Genomic DNA, 21,989 nt, shown 5'->3' with positions numbered 1-21,989 from the left:
GAAAAAGAAAAGAAACCCTATCCAGACACAGAGCCATTGCAAAGAGCCAGCAAAGATGTTTAATCCAGCAGATGCATTTATCAGTGGAGGCAGCAGAACTGAGGCTGGGCCAGTAGGATATATTCACTGGGGCGGCTGAAGGCTCAGTTGAGGTCTGAGGAGGGGAGATGAGTGGGGCAAATAGCCCTGCCCCTGCCATCCGTAGATGCTTCTCGTTCAGAGGGACCATGGCCTGGGGGGCTTTCTTGTGATCTGAGTGGGATGGGGTTTCCGGTCCCTGTGGCATGTGCTTCCCCTCAATCTTTCACCAAGGACTACCATGTGCCAAAGACTAAGCACTGGGGATAGAAGGTGAACGAGACCGGTGTGGCCCCCTGCCCTGCTCTCAGACCTGCCAATCTCCAGGGTTTGTTTTCTTGAGACTTCTGACGCTGCCTGGCCCGAGTCGGCACTAGGGATTCCTGATCTCTGCATATCCCTTCCCAGTCACCCAAGACAGCAAGAGCTGTTGCTTCTGTTCTCAGATTTCTCCCTTGGCTTCTTGATTCAGCGTTTCATCCCAGTTATGGTTTAAAAAACAAACAGCAAATAAACAAACTAACCACACACCCAAACAAATCTCAGACTGCACAGAATGGAAGCACTGCCTGGAATCATAAAGATCATTTGTTCTTGGCCGGGCGCGGTGGCTCAAGCCTGTAATCCCAGCACTTTGGGAGGCTGAGATGGGCGGATCATGAGGTCAGGAGATCGAGGCCATCCTGGCTAACACAGTGAAACCCCGTCTCTACTAAAAAAATACCAAAAAAAAAAAAAAAAAAAAAAAACTAGCCCAGCGAGGTGGCGGGCGCCTGTAGTCCCAGCTACTCGGGAGGCTGAGGCAGGAGAATGGCGTAAATCCAGGAGACGGAGCTTGCAGTGAGCTGAGATCCGGCCACTGCACTCCAGCCTGGGTGACAGAGCGAGACTCCGTCTCAAAAAAAAAAAAAAAAAAAAAAAAAAGATCATTTGTTCAATGTCCCTTTTTCTCACTGCCAGGCCAGGGCTCTTGTCTGCACCATGGAACCCATTATGGCTTGAGCCTTTCCAGATCAATTCTCCATAAACCTAATGAGGACATTGGAAAGGTGAGCTGAGGTAAGTTCGTGAAGAAACTCTAATGGAGCCCTATGGAGTCTGGAGTTTTGATAGCATACTGGGGACAACGGGAAACCATTGACAGAGAAAAGCAGGACAGAGCCATGATGCATCATCCGTTCACTTATTACATTCAGTTAGCATATATTTATTGAGCATGTACTCTGTGCTAGGCTATGGAGATATAACATTGAACAAGATAGACAAGTTTCTCATCTTCATGTCTCCAGTGGGGAGACAGAAAATGAGCATGGTGAATAAATTAGAATGCACATCAGTTCACCGAATTAATAAGACTTTCCGTGGCGTGGGGTGGTGAGGGGCAAGAAATGAACAGGATGCTGTGATTCAGAATAAAAGATAGAATCGTCTTTAGAGAGCATAGCTTGAGAAAGTTTCTCTAAGGAAGTGATCTTTTAGATGAGCCTTTAAAAAATGGGAAGAACCCAGTCTTGTCAAGAGCGGGAGAAAGAGTGTTACAGTTCGGAGCAGGGCGAGGGATGGGTGGGTGGCGGATGCAGTGAGTGCACAGGTCTTGTGGCTGCAAAGACTTTGGAGGACACTTGGAACTGAAGGAAGGTTGGTGTGAATGGAGTGCTAAGGAAAGTGTTATGAGCTCAGGAGGCAGAGGTGGGCAGATGTCATCATGCTTAGAGGCTACCATAGGTGAGAAATGACAGAGTCGTTAACCAAGTTGGTGCACAGATGGAGAGAAATGGACCAATGTGAGTATATTTTGGATCGAGAACCGGCAAGTCTTGCTAATGGATTAAATGGTGGGTGCAGCGGCAGACAGAGAAGGAGGCAGTGATGTTTCCCACGTCTCTGGTTGGAGCTGTTATTTACTAAGATGGAGAAGCCTCGGAAGGTCGGACCAGGTTTGGGGGGTAAAACTAGATCAAGTTTGCACTGAGAAGGTTGGACTTGGGGAGGACAAGGTCAGTGCAGGGTGCTCTTCAGAAGCGCATCCAGTATTCCAGGTGAGAGATCATGATGAGGATGAGCTAAGGTGGTGAGGGGGGATGAAGGGAATACCCATGCCTCTGCTAAACAAGCCAAGAGAAGAGTTTCCCACTGCCTCAGATGCTCTGAATTTCATTTTGTGACACGGCTCAAGAGACCAACCAGAGGGAGGAGTTCGTTTTGGATAAGGTTGAAATGAAATCAACATATGGAGAGGAGTGGAGGCGAATGATGTGGAAAATGGGGTCACGAAAGACACCAGGCAGAGAGTGCAGCAATGCAGTGTCTTCCGCAGCTGGCTGTGTGACATGGGAGAGAGGAGTCTGGATTCACCATCTGTGCCAGGGAGAAAGCCGTCCTGGGAAACAGATGGCCGGCAGCCATGCCCACGCACCCGGGACGACCACGGGGTTTCCCTGGGGTTCTGCAGCCCGGGTGACTTTCTTGGGAGGTTTGGGACAGAGCATTCAGAGGCTGTGGGCATAGCAGGCTCTGGGATTTCTGCCCTTGATGCCACCGTTACCCAAACCCCTAGAGCAGGGTCCCAGATGGTGCAGCTGAGATGAGCTCTCTTTAGCCTCACTGTCCTCCAGCAGTGCCCCTTCCAGCCTCTGAGGTTAGCAAAAGCCAGTGGCTGGTGGCACTGACAGTGACCACTCAGTCAACCCTAGTCCCTGTCAGGATAGTCATCTTTTTCCTTCATTTGTTCTTTCATTCCTACATGCATTCAACAAATCCTGACTGAGTATCTGTGACTGCAGGCACTGTCCCAGGCCCTGCCCTCGAGAAAAGGCAGATCGAGAATTGGACAATGTGGGCTACCAAGCCCTCTCCTTCCCTTCTTCCTCATCCTGTCACTCCTTCCGGCCTTGAGGCCCAGAGCTGACCCGAATCCTCACCCAGGACCCATTCCAGCCCCTGGTCCGGGCACTGCTGATTCTGATTTAAGTCCATTTCTTAATTTTATTTCATGAGACTGAAATGTCATCAGAAATCAGGTTGTAAAGGACACTGAATAATATTTTTCTGAGTTTGGGCTTTATTCTGAGTATTTGTTTAAGTATTTTAGGCAAGAGAGTGACATTAGATTTCCATTTGCAAGACACCTGCAGCAATGAGGAGGAAGGATGGGAGGCAGGGAGAGAGGGATGGCACGATGGGAGGCAGGAAACCAGTTTGGAGGCCTTTGGACTTGTCCAGATGAGAGGTGACAAGGGCTCCTTGCCATGTCCCCACCCCCGCCCCCAACCCCATCACATCAAAGCTACTCTCAGAAAAGAACTCACGAATCCTGTGAGCTGTGGAAGGGCTCACCCCAGTGGAGGCACCTGTGTACATATTTGAAGTTAAACCAACATTCGGCATCTTTTATTTCTCAGACACCTTCATGTACAATGAATCCCCTCCAAGCAGCATTGTCAGGAAAAAATACTCTCCATCTCTCTCTTTTAGAGATGAAGAAACTGAGACTTAGCTCTAAGCACCCCTAAATTTGAATCCTGGCTCCACCACCTGTCCAGGTGTAGAAAGTTCCACTGTGGACAGACTGTGGGACCTGCATGGTTGCCGTGAGCAAAACCTGATCTGGAAGAGTTGTATCTAATGGGCCCTAATGGTGGCATCTCAAAAGCACCGAGGAGACCCTGGGGGCTTCTGCAGCTGGGCCTGGGGAGCATGTTGAGCGGGCGCCCTGGGTGGGCCTGCCCTGCCTGCTCTGTCTTCTGCCTTCTCTGCCTATGTTGCCCAGGGCCTGAGCGGGAGAGTTCTGTAGGTGAAGGGGCCTGGGCCTGAGGGCTTCTTTTGCAGGAAGCTTCTCCCCTTGCAGGATTCTAGGAGAGGCCTGCCCACTACCCCACCTTCCCCCAGCTTTCCTGGTCTTTGTTCCGATTTTAGGCCAGAGTGGGACGATAAGGAGGACGACTGCGCCATCTGCTGGGCATCTCAGGCAAGCTCCAGCTGCGCCCAGGTGAGTTTGGCTTTTGCGCATGAGAACCTTGGGTCACCAAACGGGCTCTGGCCCCTTGACCGATGATCTGTTTTATAGAAGTAGCCCCAGGGATACACTACAGTCAGCTGCTGCCAGGAAACTCTCGGTACCCACAGAAGCTGCCCATTATCTGTGCGCTCAGGTGTGGGGAACAGAAAGGTGAACAGGGTGTGGGGGAAAGCACAGACACAGACTATTAAAATGCAGTGTGCCGAGGAATGACGGAGAAAACGCAGGTGGAGAAGACAGGCCAGTTAATTTGACTTCCTGGGTCCCTGTTAGGTGCTGCTGCTGAACTCAGAAGCATGAATTGGAATTAGGGAAGGATTAAGGGAAGGCCTTCCAGAGAGACGGCATGGCAGGGCAAAGCCCTGGTGACCGTGCGGCCACCTCTGCTCAGGCCCAGGGCTACTGCCTCTTTCCTGCCCTCCTCCAGCAGTTGGAGACTTTGCTGACCCCTTGGAAGTGCTGGTCCCTGAACTCTGCAGTGGCAGGAGCTCAGAAGGTCCACATCTGCCCCTTCACTTACCACCTCAGCAGCAGCTCCTTCCTACCCTCACCCAGAGTTCCCAATCCCTACCTCTTCCTACCCAAGCCAAACAGTGTGGCTGGGAGACTGCTATGAACCAATCTCCCACACTCACAGACTCAGAAATCAATGCTGGAGAATGAAAGAAAGGTGGAGAATGATGAAATCACCTAGTTGGTGAATTAGGGCCCAGCTGAGGTCGATTTAGGAAGAGCAATTCTAGTGAGCGTGAGTTCTGTCAGTCTGCCATTATATTGCATTCAATCTAATTCAGGCATGGTTTACTACACAGGTCAAATCCTGCGAGTTTGTGGAAGAAGTGGGATGCAAAGGGACATTTACGGGGCAATCTACTGTGTGCCAGACACAGTGGAAGCTATCATGGATATCAAGTGAATGAGACATGGTCTCTGTCCTCAAGAAGCACCCACATCACCACCCGGTCCTCCCCACCACCGCACAGTTCCTTTCTGTTCTTTTCTCTTCCTGCAGAAAACCTGCTTCCGGGAAAGTAACTGATAAATTAAGCCACACTGAGCTGTAGTCAGTTGAGTGGGTGTTTATGACAGTACCTGTGAATTGTCTCTATCTGCTCTATTTCAGTAAAATCAAGAAACCCACTGGCTTATTCTCCTGCCCTCCCCCACCCCAACGTGTTAGCTACACACAAGACCACCCAGCAGAGACTGTATTTCCCAACCTATCTTGCAGCTAAGTATAGATTATGTGATGGAGGCCAGTGGGACATGAGTGAAAATAATGTGGCAATTTCTGGGGTATACCCTCCTCCTCCTCCTCGTCTTCCCCTTCCCCCTTCCCATGGCTGGGATATAGACTTGGAGGGTGATGGCGCACAGGCTTTGCTCACAGCAATGAGGGTGGTACCTGGTGGTTGGTGAAACAAGAGGGAAGGATTCCGAGTCTATGAACCAGAGCAGAACCATCCTACTCGCTCAAAGCTCCTACCAGCTCAGACTTTTACATAGAGAGAAACTTCTAAATTCTTTAATCCACAGAAGCTGGGCTTTTGTTAAAGCAGCCAAATCAATATCCTAATACAGTGGCTCTTCCTCCCTGATGTTTAATAAGCAAATAAGCAAAAATATCTTGAGCAAGAGCTTTATCAGAGTTCCTGAAATTCTAACCAGAGGCCATCCCCTGAGCTGGGGATCCAGCATGTGTATAACAATGACCCCATGCCCTCTGATACCCAAAAGCATCTCTCAACTAATTTATCATTCAGTTTGTTGGGACAGTATTGTATTTTACTGTGTGGTATGTGTCTTAGGTCATATGGCTAGTTCAACATTGATAACAATAGCCAAGAAAGTTCCATTCTTCAGCCTGTGGGTCTATGCAGTTTACTGTAAATTTATGGGATGCATTACTGAAGGAGTTATCTTATCTCTACTTACAGATGAGACCTAAAAGCCCATTAGAGACTTTCCCAAGGGCCTGGGGCTAATAGAAACTCAGCCTCTCAAACTTACCTTTAAGAACTCTTGACACTTCCCCAAATAAAGGACCATTCCCTCTCCTTAGAGATTAGGGTCCTCTGACAACAACCAGGGAATACTATTAGAAAATATTCTTTATTTTTTCTTGAAGTACTTGTAAAAAGGACGATTAAATCACAAAAATGTGAGCACCAAAGACAGAAGGAAGTTGTGTAAAGGTCAACATTATGCTGGTAAGAGCATGTTCAGGAACGATCAATATTTGGAAGCCAATGGTCACAGGTTGGCAATTGTTCTTGTAAATGTTCAACCACTGGAAAACTTTCAAAATGCTAGGTAGCCAATGGTTTCTAGATTAAAGTATTAAAACAAATAATAATTTTTTAGAAAACTATCATTTCTGATAACATCTCAGCTTACTGAACAAAGTAACGGAGAGCCTCTCGCACCACGCTGGACTCGTTTCCTGGAAATTTGTAAATACCAGACCACAGAGCTTGACTAATGACTATTGGACATGGTGCCCACTGTGTGTATTTAGATAACTGGCTTGTGTGGGAAGAACCCAAATGTCTGGTCCTCATGCCAATTTGTCTTTGGACCTAAAAATGACCAGAAAAGGGAGGCAAAGGAAAATGACCATGATCTGGATGGAGATGGTGAGGCAGGACTGATGGCGGAGTGAGCCGAAAGTTGCCAAATTAAGGGGAAATTTAGGTGATCTGTAAAGAATCATGAGTTTTCTCTTCCCCAGGTTGAGGCAGGAATGGAGAAACCACAGGCTTTTGAGTTGAAAGCCCCAGATACAAGTTCCAGCTCAGCCCCGGACTACTTTGAGCTGACTTCTCCTCAGTAAAATGCACAAATACTTGTGAATGGATGCTCCAATAACCTGAGAAGGTTGTGTGAAGAGGTAAGATGGTATCTAAGGAAACGTTTCAAGTGCTCTCATGTGCCACACAGGTGAGGAGATTTATCATTATATCATGAGAAAAAAGCTGAAATTGGGTGTCAGGGCATGTATTATTACAATTCTTTTTTATTTTTATTTTGAGACAGGGTCTCACTCTGTTACCTAGGCTGGAGAGCAGTGGTGCGATCTCAGCTCACTGCCACCTTGATCAAGCTCAAGCAATCCTCCCACCTCAGCCTCCTGAGTAGCTGGGACTGCAGGCACACACCACCATGCCCAGCTGATGTTTGTATTTTACGCAGAGGCAGAGTTTCACCATGTTGCCCAGGCCAGTCTCAAACTCTTGGCCTCAAGTGATCTGCCCGCCTTGGTATCCCAAAATGTTGGGATTGCAGGCACAAGCCACTGCGCTCGGCCACAATTCTTTTGAACAATTCTTCTTCCTTTTGCTTAAGCAAAAGAGGAATCTTTTGGTTCCAATGACAGTTGTCAGTAGTCATCCGGACTAATCACAAATATCCCGCTTCTCTTCCGTCCTGGCACATGGTAGGATTCAGCTTCTCTGCTCTTTCATGGTTAGATGTGCCCACATGATTTGACTGGTACTTCTGGGCAGCAGCTTTAAGATCACAGGTACAATTTGCCATAGTCCCTTTCCCTGCCTTGGTGATTGTGGAGGCATGTGTTGAGATGAAGCTTCCATCATCTTAGGCCCTTAGTGATTACAGTGAGCAGAATACCCACCCTTCTCCTCCAACCTGCAGTGAATGTACAGCATTGGCAGAGAAACTTGAGTTGTGTAAAAAGCCATGACAACCTTGGGATTGTTTGTTACTGCAGCATAACCTTGTACTGAGTATATGTTCTTATTTTCTGTATTCTTCATGCTCTAGCATTTGGGTCGTTGATCCAAAGAAGCCGCCCCATCCAGGGCTAGCAAATTCCTAGAGAGAGACAGAGACAGAGAGAGAGAGAGAGAGGTAGAGAGAGAGAGAGAGAGAGAGAGAGAGAGAGAGAGCGCACGCACAAACAATTCTCCTGGGAGCATGCCTTTGATGCACAAACCAACTAATCCAGAGCCCACACTCCCAACCATCTTCTTCTTTTTAAAACCAAACTTTCACATGCCAAGCCAATATTCCCCTTGCCCTAAGTCACCCTAGGGCCAGACGACTAGGGACCATCCCTATGGCCCTGAACCCACCCAAATTATTCAAACTATCCAACCCTAAACTTAGTGAGCATATATACCTTGTCTTAACCATTCCTTCCTATGAAAACCCCAATAAAGGCTTGAGGCCATGCTCTCCCCTCTCCCTGCCTCCTGACCAACACTTATCCTTCTGAACCACGTGGCCCCGTGTGCCACACCTCCTGCTTCTAGACTCTCTGAGCACAAACTTCTTCCTTCATGATAATCATTTCCATGTCTCTGTGCCTTATGTCTTAACATTCCTGATTAAAACAAATCCTGAGAACACCTGGCACAGTGAGCAGGGTGGTTTGATGCCAGATGGAGATGGAATGTCCTTAGACTGATCTTGACTTGCTACCTGGACCCAACAGACAGCAGCCACTGCTTGGCAAGGCACAGCTGGGAGTAGAGTGCTCAGACTTCCTGCTTGATGGCTACTGCATTGGGTTGTGTTTTTTGTCAGGTGTTGCCATTATTTCCCAGCTTGAAATTGTGATGCTCGAGAAGCTGAGTCCCGGAGCTGCCTCATAGGCTGGTGTCATGTGTCTGGGACTAACCTATTTCTCCACGGTGGTGGAGCACCCAGGATTCAGGACAGAGTGCCTGGGGTTATATAAGTAATTGGCTACATTTGTTTCTCAAAAGGTCCCTCTGAAGGGGACCAGGAGTGACTGGCTACCCTCTTTATGCCAAGGGACAAGTCTGATCCACTGACTGAGGATCACTGACAACACTGGGGTCATGAGAGTCATTTAGATGAAAGTGCCTAGTGTCTAGGATGTGATAGCTCCTGAGGACACTCATAAACCACTTTCCCTTTTCCCTCTGGGCTTTGCTGAGTCAAATTTCAGCCTCTTCCTTGGAGTACTGCGAGAGCACTTCTCTGAATGCTTGCTCCTTGCTCGCGCATGTGTTGAGGGCCATTCATGGGGTCAGTGTGAAGGGCTCCTCCAGGGATTACGGCATCCCACAAATGTTCAGATCACACGCTTCTCTGCTGTCTGCTTGCTGCTGTCACGATTTATTTCCCAACCCAGGGGTAAATAAGAAGTCCCCTTCCTAGAGACAAGTGACTCAACGTTTAATGATAAACAGGAAAGAAAAGGATCATCTGTTTCCAACTTCCCCAAAAGCCCCAAAAAGATGGTCCTTCCCCACGTGGCCCTATGTGGCATGCCATGCCTCCTGTTTCTAGGGTTCTGTGAGCACAGACTTCTTCCTCATGACAACCACCTCTGTGCCTGTGAGTCTTACCATTCCTGATTAAAACAAATCCTGGGTACACCTTAACACAAGCCTGGTCCGTCCTGATGAATACACAAGGAGGAAGAGTGGGATTGGCATCAGGCACCGAGATTTTCTCATCTTCTTCCCAACCTCTGGGGTCTAGATGGCCTCTCCAACTGCAGACAGGCTTTCGGTGTGCAGGAAGATGGACCCCATCATCACTGGCCTGGCTGTCAGAGCCTGGAGGCAGGAGGTGGTCTCTATTGGTTACAGCAGAGAAAGCCCCAGGGACAGACTCAGATTGGCTGATTGGAATCATGAACATTCATGAGACGATCCCTGTGGCACATGCATTTGATCAGGATTGAGGCAGATGCTGACCCCTGTTGGTGGGTGGGTAGGTGGGATGTGTTGGGCAAGCCAGCACAGGCACCAGTGAGATTGATCACTGTCCTTTTGTGGATGGAGTTTGGATATCCAAACCTTGCCACTCCCTGAGGAAGGGACAGTTTGTATACAGCTGCTTCATAACACAAAGTACTACTGGGAAACCAGACAAGCAGTGAATGAGCCAACTTCCTTTGAGATCAACAGATACAGCCCGGAGGCCCTTCTGAGATAGGGCCAGGCCAACCAGAAATACGGTATCTACAAACAATCCATCATCACTACAGAGGAAAACAAATGCCTTAAATGAACACATGAGGTGAAGGGTAGCAAACATGTATTGACTTTTCCAATTATTTATCAAATGCCCTCTGTGTCACGTACCCAGATGGCTCTATTTGGACAGATCTGGCTAAAGGAAATGTCCAACTGCCCAGACACCTCTACTGGGCTTCTTGCTTCAAGTGTTTCTTATGGATGCCCATGGGAGGCCAAGAGAAAGGTATATGAGATCTCTCTCTGCAGGTCATGGGGAATGGAAGGAAAGGAGAGGGGTAAATTTGTGACAAGGGTGAGCTCAACTGGAAGGTACAACCAGGGGCTCTCAACTTGGAAGTAGTGGGCTGACTTCTGGGGTCCATGACCTCTTGTCATTGCATGCAAAAAACTGAATGTTCACTTCCTATAGCAGATAAAGAAGAGCTTGGAATTTTTTTCCCTTGACCTTCCTAGTATCTCACTGGGTAGGCAGAGGTAAGATCTCTCATTTGTACTTCAGTTTCAACATTTTCCAAATGGCGCTAGTCACAGAATTCCATGTTCCTTGCAAAGTCATGTGTTGTAGAGAGGCTAGAGAAATAGGTGTCTACCTCTTAATGACCAGCAGATGACTCAACCTCAATGAGCTGGTTTCCTGGTCAATAAAGGGAGGATAAGAGTATTAATTCCTACACCAACTCTGTTATAGTAGATGAGACAATAAATGCACCAAGCTTTCTACTCTCATCCATTAATAATCAAAGCCTTTCCTATTAGTTGTAACAGTACTAAGTGTTTTTAGGTGCATTATATCATTTAATTTTCACAAAAGTCCTATCAAGTAGGTACTACTACTATACTCATTTAATTTAGGAAAAAAGTACAAAGTGGGTGAAAATTGAGATTTAGAGGTCAAGCACCTTACCACTGAGAAGCAGAGCTGGCTTCTGACCTTGGCTGCCAGACTCCTGAGAGCATATTCTTAATCTGAGGATTTACCTCCTCCATTCACTCAGTACACAAACTAGCAGAGAAGCTGCCAAAGCAAAGCACTCAAACAGCAGGCTGCAAGCTGTTGCCATGGGGATGATCTGGAGAGGGAAGGGAGATCTTCACGCATGGAGTCCCTGTGAAGCGTGAGGCACATGACAGAGATGATCTCATGTGGTTAAACTCGAAGGAGTGCCTTCATCATAGCTCTTGTAACAAGCACATATTGATGATTAGCCTTGCTTCCTTTTGTTCTATGTAACAGGTGAAAACACAGAAGGTGGTTGAGATTCATTTGCCTGATTTCATGTCACATCATGGGTCAAGGGCTTAGCTGGGAATTAGGAAGTGGGGATCATCTTCAAAAACTAGAGAAAGTACTGGGTAAAGGCCATAACTTGGGGACAAAAGAAGCTACAAAAATCATGAAAGTTTAGAACTGTTGTTTATTTCCAATTATTCCCACTTCTTCACCTAGGAGTGGCTGCATCAGATGAAGGAAGAGGGCCCTGGTTTCATGAAGAAGCTAATTAGTACCCATTTCAGACTTCCTGCACTGAAGAGGGGTTCCAGTGTGGTGGAGGGAGCTCAGGAAACACTCTCGATGGACCATGCTCTGTGGGCTCTGCCTGACTTCCCTGACAGAGGAGCAGGAACTGCTGGCATCTCTCACCTGATTCCCTTTGTGTGTTCTGGGATTGGAAATGAACTAATTAGAGCTAATGTTGGAAATAAATGTATTGGATAAACTGCATGATTTGGGCCTGAATTTCCCAAACAGCTATGCAGAGGCAGCTGACGACGCAAATGTTCCCTCACCCTGCCATGGTGGGAATTCAGTTGCATTCAGGAGCTTTTCAAAGATGGGGGCTTCTGCTCTCCAGCTTCAGAAAGAGAAAGAAGATGAGTGAGGAGAACAGCGGGGGATCTGGCTGCTTCTTCCCAATCCAGCTGTAACTTCTGGATGGCAGTAGCCCCCTGCTGTCCCCACCATCCTGCCTGTTGTCAGCTGCAGCTGCGAGGGCAGCCTGCATGTGGGGAGACATTTATCGCTCATGAGCAGCTGGGTCACGGCAGTGGCCCTGGCAGCTGGCTGGATCATTTACTGGCCACGGCAGAGAGTTGGTCTCGGATGCGGCCCAGGCCATCTAACATGGTGTCCAGTGTTTCTTTGCTCAGCTCCACGGTGACAGCTGAGATGGAGGGTTTGTCTCCACATAGGCTGGGATCTTCCTGGATCTGAAAAGAGAACATAGCCCAGGAAGGCAAAGCTGCTTCTTTTCCTATCTCCCTGTAAGTCAGCCCTGAACCTGCGAGGCTGAGCTCAGTTCTGCTGAACCTTTGAAGAGAGGCTCTTTCCTAAGCACTAGAGAGTACCAGCCCTTGGGTCATTTAGCAGTAAGGGAGAGGGCTGGAGATGCCTCAGAGGCCGGGGTCAGTCTCCATTTGCAACAAGTGCCTGGGGTAGGTATCAAAGAAGGCCAAGCCAAGGCCCACTCACCTCTCTGATACCCTAACTCTCAGCATTCAAGTAAGAAAACATTATGTGTGTTTACATTGTATTTAAGGAGCAGGCTCTGTTGAATAATTAAGACAATCCTGCACTGGGATGCAGGAACAAGCTTACAACCTTTAGTTAAAAAAAAATAAAAGAAGTTAAGCTTCACTAATATTTAAAACTTAATTGCTAGAGGCACCCTTACTTCTTCATTTTCTTACAAGTGTTAAATTTCTGGGTGTCTGGTTATGTAGACCAGAAACTCTTTTTTTTTTTTTTTAAGATGGAGTCTCACTCTTTCACCAGGCGGGAGTGCAGTGGTGTGATCTCGGCTTACTGCAATCTCCACCTCCCGGGTTCAAGCGACTCTCCTCCCTCAGCCTCCTGAGTAGCTGGGACTACAGGCACCCGCCACCACGCCTGGCTAATTTTTGTATTTTTGGTAGAGAGGGGCTTTCACCATGTTGGCCAGGATGGTCTTGATCTCTTGACCTCATGATCCGCCCACCTCGGCCTCCCAAAGTGCTGGGATTACAGCCGTGAGCCACCGCGCCCGGCCACTAGTAGAAACTCTTGAGCAGCCACGTTACAAATAATGACAGCCTAATCACTGGATAAGAAGTTGGCTAGAGTACACTGAAATGATCAGGCAGGCTATTCAAAATCTGGAAGCCCACCACTATTGTTAGAACTAAACTGCTAAGAGTCTATATAGGGTTACCTTTAGGTATCAGCAAATTATTTTAAAAATATATTTTGCATTTGTTTTGTTGTTTTAATATGTCCATAATATGTTAATACAGTAGTATACACACACAGTATAACTAAACAAAGGAGGATAAAGGGGATGGTAATTTTTAAAAACATATGGGTTAGAGATCCTAAACCTTGGAGACTGGTGTTTTAGATGGCCACAGGGGTGCTGCCTCTTCTTTCTAATGGCCTGATAGTGAATGTACCTTCATCTGGAGCAGGCAGGTGGGGACGGCCATGCGGCTGATGCTGTCTGAGGAGGTTTTGATATCCACTCTCCAGTCCAGATCGACCAGGCGTGGCAGAGAGACTGTGGAAGGAACAGCTCAGCTCAATGCTCTGTTGGTCTATGCAGCAAGTCTCTGAGAGAGACAGACAGACGAAGCCCAAGACCCACAGGAAGTCATGTGCCTTACCCATTGCTCTGTGCGGCCTGAACTTAGCACTAATTCACAGTGGCAGCATATCCAGCCTTCTTCCTGAACACCCAGCCCTTCGGATGTTAGGGCACAATGAGAAGTGACATAAGGCAGAGAAGAAAGCATGGCTTGAGGCTTAGGAAACGTGTAGTTTCAGCAATAGTGGTAAGAGCTCTTGTTGTGGAGATAAATGGACTTGACTTGAATATAGGTGCTACCACTTATCTAACCTTGAGCTTCTGTTTGCTCATCAGCCTGGCTCACAGGGCTGTCGGGACTAACACAGACAAACTGCTCCAGCACTGTGGCTGGCTCAGAGTTAGTGTCATGACCACGTATTAAACATGGACTTTTATTCAGTCAAACTATTTTTGATCACTGTTGATTTTTTTCACAATTGAAATATTTTAAGTACTTCACTTTCTGCTTTGGATATTTCTGTTTTTTAACAACATGCCTATATAATCATGTTTATAATCAGAAAAAAGTTAAAAAGTAGAATTAGGAAAAAAAACCCCCACCATACACAGAGTATGGGTTGAGACTAGAATGGTTCACTTTGGTTTCTGTTGAACTCTCTGATCACCTGGGAGACTGAGAGCTGAGGCTGGGGAGACAAGTAAGAAGGGCGGGGCAGATTTCTTGGTACTCACTCTGATTTGCCTGGGCTTCGGTTCTCCAAGCAGACCTGTTTAAGAGGGAAAGATGAGGAAAAAATAATGGAAAGGGGATGAGACGGACTCTTCTGATAGAGAGGGGACCTTGGTCCTTCCTGCGATCTTCAGACCTGTCATCACCTGCTAACAGGAAAGGACCACAGAAACCCCTCCCTCCCAGAAAGTCTTTTGTTTATTTGTTTTACAAGCTCAGTGATGTTAAGGCCGTAAGTGTTGTCAGTTTTCATAGTTTAGGACAAAAAAGAAGAAAATACAATGTATTGTAATCTTATTGCACTATTGTTCTCAAAGACAAAACAGAAAAAAAGTCAACTTATCTTCTCTTTATTGAGCACCTACGGCATACACAAATATTGCATCTTCTGCAAAAACACATCCAAAGAGACCTAATGCTGCAACATACATAATAAAATGTGATCATGTATGAGAGAGTTCTTAATATACAATAAAACCCTTGGTAAATAGGCATTATCAGTTATTGCTATTAGAGAGGTCTGTTCAAGCTTTCTGCTAACCAACAGTTAATCAATTCTGCTTAAAATGTACGTGTTTAAAAGGAACTTCCCAGGCAAGAAAATATACAGACACTTCACAAAAGAAAAAAAAAAATCATCAATAACCATATGAAAAAGATAACTGACATCACTAGTGTCAAAGACGGGAACACTGAAATTGTCATTTGTGGAACTGGGAAAAATGTAAGAAAAAAATCCCCTCAGTGAAGGTGTAGGGAGAGGGTTACACTTGTATCCTACTACTGTGGAAAAATACTGCAATCTTTCTAATAGCCAACTTGAACATTTAAGGCCAAACCCTCAAAATGTCCATTACCTTTAACCCGGTAAAAAAATAAGCACACGAGCAAAGTTTTCACTGTAAATTGTTCACCGAAATGAAAAAGTGCCAATAGCCTCAGTATCCAACACTATGAAATTTTAAAATTAAATTATACATCATTTCTTCCTATAATAGGATATGTTTAACCATTACAATGATATTGAAGGTAAATATTGACCTGAAATGTCACTATCGTTCATACTGTTAACAGAAAATAAGCAAGTTACAAAATAGCATGATCCATTTGGTAAAAACAAAAACAAAACATCAACCTCTTATAGAGGTGTAAAGAGAAAAAAATAAACATGTCTTAAAAGGCTTTCCATTAAGAAAAGACTATGCTAACCTCTGGCTGGTGGAATTATAGGTGTCTTATTTTCTTTTTGCTTATCTGGGCTTCCTAATTTTTTAAACAATGAGCATATTATTACTTCTAGAATGAGAATAAAAATAAGAAATATAAAAGTTAGAAGGGACTTTCAAGAAATGAGCACTTACACATGTTCTAGGATGATCTTCGTCAGCAGGTTTTTGAGGTTTTGGTGGAAATTTTCTGGAAAGAGAGCCAGAATCGCCTCGGCAGAGGACAGGTCACGGAATGCCACCAGCCGAGTGAGGCGGTGCAGAGCCTGGAGCAGCTGCAAGATAGACGGAACCATCCTGTAGCTGCAACAGAAGCAGCAGGCAGGGGGCACAAGTGAGGGCCAGGGGTAGGGCTCTCCACCCCTAAGGCTGCACACTGTCACGGTCATTCAACTGAGTCACGAGTCCAGAGGCCTCTGTGGCACATGTTCATGCCCCACATGCCTTGGCCTGCCTCGGAGTTCACCTGTTGCTTTAGAAGACAGATGCAGCTGCCTGACCTAGGAAGCTGTCAGCTTGCCAGAAACTCTCCACTTGTGGGCAAAGAGTTAATATAGCCCTTTTCCTTCTGCATGAGAATCTGACCTTCAGTTAACTTTCTGGTGCTGTTTCCCTGGTAACCTGAGAGCAGTGCAAAGTCAGCTGTGTTACTAAGCAACCCTGCATTGGTCCAAGCCTCTGGACTGAGAGGACTGCATAAATACCTAGGGTGCCTGTAGCTCCGGACTTGCCTATGTGTGGCTACAGGCTCCTTTTGAGAACCTGAAGCTGTCCTTACTGAACCGTGATACGAGATACTGGCGCCTGTGGAGTGAGGGCCTTGAATCCAGGGTGGTAGGATTCATGTCCTTTCCTCTCAACTGTCGCCTAGGAGGGCAAAGAGAACAAACAGCTCCTGGCCGGCTGTGTGGGTTCCTTCTGGGAAGAGGCGTGTCTGCCCGTCCTGCTAAAATGCTGTGTTCCCATCCTAGGTCCTTCTAAGTGAATCTGTAACTACAAAGTGTAAGAGTGGTTTATGGTGGTCTTGTGAATACAGTAATTCTTAGCTAACCTAAAAAAGCTCTCTGGAGGTCACTGTTTCTCTGCTTTGGGGCTTTCTCTGATATCACTGCAGATTACCTGACACAACCTGGAAGTGAAGGGAAGTTAACCTTCCACCAATGAGAGTGGGTGTTCATGGATAAATGGCCAAGCCTCTCTGTCCTCCTGGGGAACAATTCTGAGAGGTGTTCTACTTGGTTTCTTACAGGATCCCAAGTTTTCCACAGCAGTAACCGCTCTTAACATCCTCTTTTATTGACTTGCCATCCCTGTTTGATTTTCCCCACTGCTTTGTGTTTTCTAGAATCATCTCCTAAATAATCTACTTTGGGGGGAACCCAAAATAAGTCTCCAAATCACTTCCATAATCTTGCTTTTTCCTTTTACTTTTCTACAGCTCATTTCAATAAATAAGGTCCAGAATTAAAACAAAAAACAAAAACCATATGCCAGGTGCAGTGGTTCATGCCTATAATCCTAGCACTTTGGGAGGCTGAAGTGGGTGGATTGCTTGAGCTCAGGAGTTCGAGACCAGCCTGGGCAACATGGCAAAACCCTGTCTCTACAAAAAATACAAAAATTAGCCAGGCATGGTGGTACATGCCTGCAGTCCCAGCTACTCTAAGATGGGGGGACTGTTTGAGCCTGGGGGGTCGAGGCTACAGTGAGCCATTCTTTGCCCTCGGCTTGGGGAACAAAACAAGACCCTGTCTCAAAAATTTAAAAAAAATCCAAAAACATACGCCCATTGGGATGAAGAAACTGCTGTTTTAAAAACATATTTGCTGGCTGGGAGCGGTGGCTCACGCCTGTAATCCCAGCACTTTGGGAGGCTGAGGCGGGCGGATCACGAGGTCAGGAGATCGAGACCATCCTGGCTAACACAGTGAAACCCCTTCTGTACTAAAAATGCAAAAAAATTAGCCAGTCGTGGTGGCGGGCGCCTGTAGTCCCAGCTTTTTGGGAGGCTGAGGCAGGAGAATGGTGTGAACCTGGGAGGCGGAGCTTGCAGTGAGCCGAGATTGCGCCACTGCACTCCAGCCTGGGCGACAAGCGAGACTCCATCTCAAAACAAAACAAAACAAAACAAAAAAACATATTTGCCTTGACAAGATAAGGCTGTCGCTGCTACATAATAACTTACTACAAGTTAGCTTAATCTCCCTCTTGGCCACCTGCTGATACCAGATGAGCTGAGGAGAAGGGGACCTTCTGTGGGACAGAGGGCTAAGGAGGGAGTCAGAAACACAAAGCACCCCTCAGGAAGCCTGATGGAATCTAGCAGTGCATACTCCTGAATCTTACGCAGGCCTCAAAGCTTCTGTTCAAAGATCCCTGAAAAGTCTGTCCTAAGCTATCCAGCTAACAATTTATCAGCATCAGCACGTTACGGGTTGGAAAAGAAAATCACAGAAAGGTTGGCTTTTGTTCCACATTGTCTAGGTAACAGGTCTGAAAGAAAATGGTCAGGAGCTCTGATTCTGGGTACAGTTCTCCCATTCATGTCCCATTTATCAAAGTTTGCTATAGTGTCAACAGATGTTTCAAGGGATTTTCCTTGGAGATGGCGATGACTGGGAAGTCAAGAAAGAGACTAATAAGAGGGCCAGTGGCCAAAGGTCATTTCTGACCACACTTACTTCCTCTGCCTCCTCCTGGGTCACAGACAAGCTGGAACATGTAATATCCAAGAGTTTTTTCGAGCCAAGGGCTGAACTGGAAAAGCTCTCTTGACACAGCTGTCTGACAACATCTTTTGAGGAGGCCTATGAATTAAATCACAGATAGGAAAAAAAAAAAAAAAAAAAAAAAAAAAAACCTCAGACTCTGAAAACACACATTTTGAGTAATAACATCTTAGTCATACATGATACCTTTGAGACTTAAAATTTAAAGATACATAAGACTTTGGATTCTAGGAAGATCAAATAGATGTACTTTTCCCTAATCTTTCTGCTAAGTACAACCAAAAACTCTGGACACGATGCAGAAAACATACATGAGACCCTGGAAGCGGGAGAGAAGGAGGCAGATCTGCTAGGGACCGCATAATACAAGGAATGACACAATGGTGAGTTCCCTGGATTTTTTTTTTGCTTCATATATCCCAGACTTTCAGCTGAAGAAGAGGGCAATGTGGAAATGACAATGGATGCAGAGGGGAAAAAACGCCACAATAAATACCTGTTCTATCTAGCTAAAGGACCAATAAAGGGGCAGCCTCGCAAGACAGAACACTTTTAGATGACAACTGCTACACTCCAGCCAAATATCATAAAAAAAACTGCAGCCCGACCCACCTCTATGTCAACAAAGGCTGAGTGGGAGGCCTAGACCTGAGTGAGAAGACTTGTGAGGCTATAATGAGGTACGCCAACACTCCTGCTGGGGAGGTGTCAGAGAAGGTCAAGTAGGAAGCTGGGACCTTTATCCCCACCAGTTGGTAACAAGCTTCATCATTGTGTGATATCAGTGGAGACGACATGGAGTCAGAAATTCCACCCCTCCCCAGTGGTGACAAGGAACCTCTGCTTTCAGGTATCAACAGAAGCTGAGTGGGGAACCTGGACTTCAACTTCCAACTGCTAGTAATGAGGTAGCACCCCCTTCCCCTGCCTAAGCAGTGCCACAGGAAGCCAGCTAAAACATAAAATTTAAATAAAATCTATTCTCAGAACGTAATATGAAAATGTCCAGGTTTTCACTGAAAATCATTCATCAAACCAAGAACTAGAAAGATCTCAAACTGAATGAAAAAAAGGTAATTAACAGATGTCAACACCAAGATGACAGATGTTAAAATTAGCTGATAAAGAATTTTAAGTAGCCAGGATAAATATGCTTCAACAAATAATTATGAACTTGCTTGAAACAATTTTTAAAATCACCTCAGCCAAGAAACAGAAGAGATAAAGAACAACAAAATGGAAATTTTAGAACTGAAAAATAAAATAACCAAAATAAAAAGCTCAATAGATGGGTTCAGCACCAAAATGGAAAGAATAGGGGAAACAATCAGTGAACCAGAAGCCAGAGCAGTAGAAATTACCCAATCAGAAAAGCAGAGAAAAGAGAAAAAATTATGAACAGAGCCTCAGGGACATGTGGGACCCTAACGAAAAACCTAACATTCATATCGCTGGAGTCCTGGAAGGAGATGAAAAAAGAGGGCAAGACTGAAAGAATATTCAAAGAAATAATACCTGAAAACTTCCCAAGTTTACTTAGAGACATACTCCTATATATTTCAAGAACCTGAGTGAACCCTAAACAGGATAAATCCAAAGAAATTCACACTCGGACATATAATTGAACTTCAAAAATGAAAGACAAAAAAAATCTTTCAAGCAGAGAAAAAAGATACCTTACCAATTAAAAAAACAATTAGAATGAAAGCACATTTTGTATCAGAAACCATGGACACAAGAAAGAAGTGACAATATTTTTCAGGTGCTGAAACGGAAAAAAAACTGTCAACCTGGAATCCTACACCCAGCAAAAATATCCTTCAGGAATGAAGAGGAAATTGAGACATTCTCAGATGAAGAAAAACTGAGAATATCTGTCACAAGATCTGCTGTAAAAGAACAGTTAAAACAAATTCTCTAAACAGTAAGGAAGCAATGAAACAAGAAACCGTGGAACACCAGTGTGCTAGCCAGAGCTCTCCAGAGAGACAAAACCGACAGGGTATGTGAGAGGGGATTTATTGGGGGGAAATGGGTCACATGATCACAGAGACAAAGCCCCACAATAGGCCATCTGCAAGCTGGAGGAAGCTGGCAGCTTGGCTCAGTCAAAGTCTGGCAACCTCAGAACCAGGCAAGCTGATGGTACAGCCCCTAGTTTGAGGCCAAAAGACTGAGAGCCACTGGGAGGCCACCGGTGCAAGCCCCAGAGTCCAAAAAATGAAGAACCCAGAGTCTGATGCCCAAGGGAAGAGGAGAAAAGGCATCTTACTTTAGAAGGAAGGGAGAGAACAGAAAGAAAGGGAATCCCCCATCTTCCACCTGTTTGGCCCAGTTGGGTCCCCAGCCAGTGGGATGGTACCTGCCCACATTGAGGCAGGTCTTCCTCTCTCAGTCCACTGACTCACACATCAGTTTCCTCTGGCAACACCCTTACAGACACACTCAGAAACAGTGCTTCGACAACCATCTAGGCATCCCTCAATCAAGTTGACACCTAAAATAAACCATCACAATCAGGAAGACAGAACAGGGCAAACAAAAACATGGAATTCAAAAGAAGTGAAGTAATGAAGAGTGTGTTCTATGTGACCACAATGGAATCGAACTAGAAAGCAATAGCAGAAAAGTAACAGAAAAATATCTGAACACTTACAAACTTAAACTTCTAAATAATTCATATGTCAAAGGGGAAGTCTGAGGGATATTTTAAAAATTACACTAAGTGAAAATGAAAACACACCATATCAACATTTGTGGGACGCAGCCTAGCAAGTAGTGAGAGGAAATTTTATAGTATTAAATGCATATACTAGAAAAGAGGAAAAGTCTCAAATCAATAATCTAAGCTCCCACCTCAAGAACCTATAAAAAGGAAAGCATAATAAACCCGAAGGAAGCAGTGGAAGTAACAATGATAAGAGAAGAAACCAATTGAAATTGAAAATAGAGAAATCAATGAAACAAACAGCTGGTTCTTTGACAATGTCAATAAAAATCGACAAACCTTTAGCAAGACCGACAAAGTTAAGAGAGGAGACACAAATTACCAGTATTAGGAATGAAATAGAGGATATTACCACAGATCCCGCAGACATCAAAAAGATAAGGGGAACTTAATGAACAATTCTATAAACATAAATTTGCCAGTTTAAATAAAATGGGCCAATTCCTCAAATAACACAAACTACTTCCACTCCCCTTCTATAAAATTGATCACTTGAATTGATCATTTGAATTAATATGACTACTAAGAAAATTAAATTCACAATTTTAAGGCCCCTAAAAAAATTTCTAGGCCCAGATAGTTTGGAGAATTCTAACAAACATTTAAGAAAAGAATGAACTGATTCTACACAATCTCCTCTAGAAAAACAGAAGACAATGGAGTACTCTCTAAATGATTTTATACAGCTACAAAGCTAGCATTACCCTGATACCAAAACCGCACAAAACTGTACAGAAAAATAAGAAAACTACAGACCAATATCCCTCATAAAAATAGACGCGAAAATTCCTAGCAAAATATTGGCAAATAGAGATGAGTTATATATATATTATATATATAAAATAAAATATTACATATATAATTATATAATTATATATATAAAATATTTTATTATCAAATACAGACATATAATTATATATTTATATATTATATTATATGTTT

At 45.1% G+C, this 21,989-nt stretch overlaps 1 protein-coding gene and 1 long non-coding RNA gene across 51 annotated transcripts in view; one reads left to right on the top strand and one right to left on the bottom strand.

The window, feature by feature from the left end:
• Nucleotides 1–986: 986 nt before the first annotated feature.
• On the top strand, nucleotides 987–6,902 carry LOC126936628 (uncharacterized). The gene is made up of 3 exons (XR_007719463.1): nucleotides 987–1,137; nucleotides 3,994–4,066; nucleotides 6,828–6,902. It is a non-coding gene; the product is annotated as an uncharacterized LOC126936628 (long non-coding RNA).
• A 4,567-nt stretch (nucleotides 6,903–11,469) lies between these two features.
• Nucleotides 11,470–21,989, bottom strand: part of COMMD9 (COMM domain containing 9) — a 1,186,740-nt gene continuing 1,176,220 nt past the window's right edge. For 48 of the 50 annotated variants that reach the window (XM_050759507.1, XM_050759482.1, XM_050759492.1 and 45 more), the window contains exons 3-7: nucleotides 18,272–18,397; nucleotides 15,726–15,865; nucleotides 14,367–14,401; nucleotides 13,501–13,604; nucleotides 11,470–12,282 (exon numbers count right to left, since the gene is read on the bottom strand). In XM_050759507.1, the coding sequence (XP_050615464.1) occupies nucleotides 12,142–12,282; nucleotides 13,501–13,604; nucleotides 14,367–14,401; nucleotides 15,726–15,865; nucleotides 18,272–18,397 (546 nt within the window). In that variant the 3' untranslated portion in view covers nucleotides 11,470–12,141. The remainder of the gene's footprint in view (nucleotides 12,283–13,500; nucleotides 13,605–14,366; nucleotides 14,402–15,725; nucleotides 15,866–18,271; nucleotides 18,398–21,989) is intronic. The other 2 variants (XR_007719456.1, XM_050759509.1) reach the window with 2 other exon arrangements.

The sequence above is a fragment of the Macaca thibetana genome, chromosome 14, assembly GCF_024542745.1.
Source record: "Macaca thibetana thibetana isolate TM-01 chromosome 14, ASM2454274v1, whole genome shotgun sequence".
NCBI lineage: Eukaryota > Metazoa > Chordata > Mammalia > Primates > Cercopithecidae > Macaca > Macaca thibetana.
The sequence above is the reverse complement of the archived record's forward strand: the minus strand, read 5'-3'. Positions and strand labels throughout refer to the sequence as shown.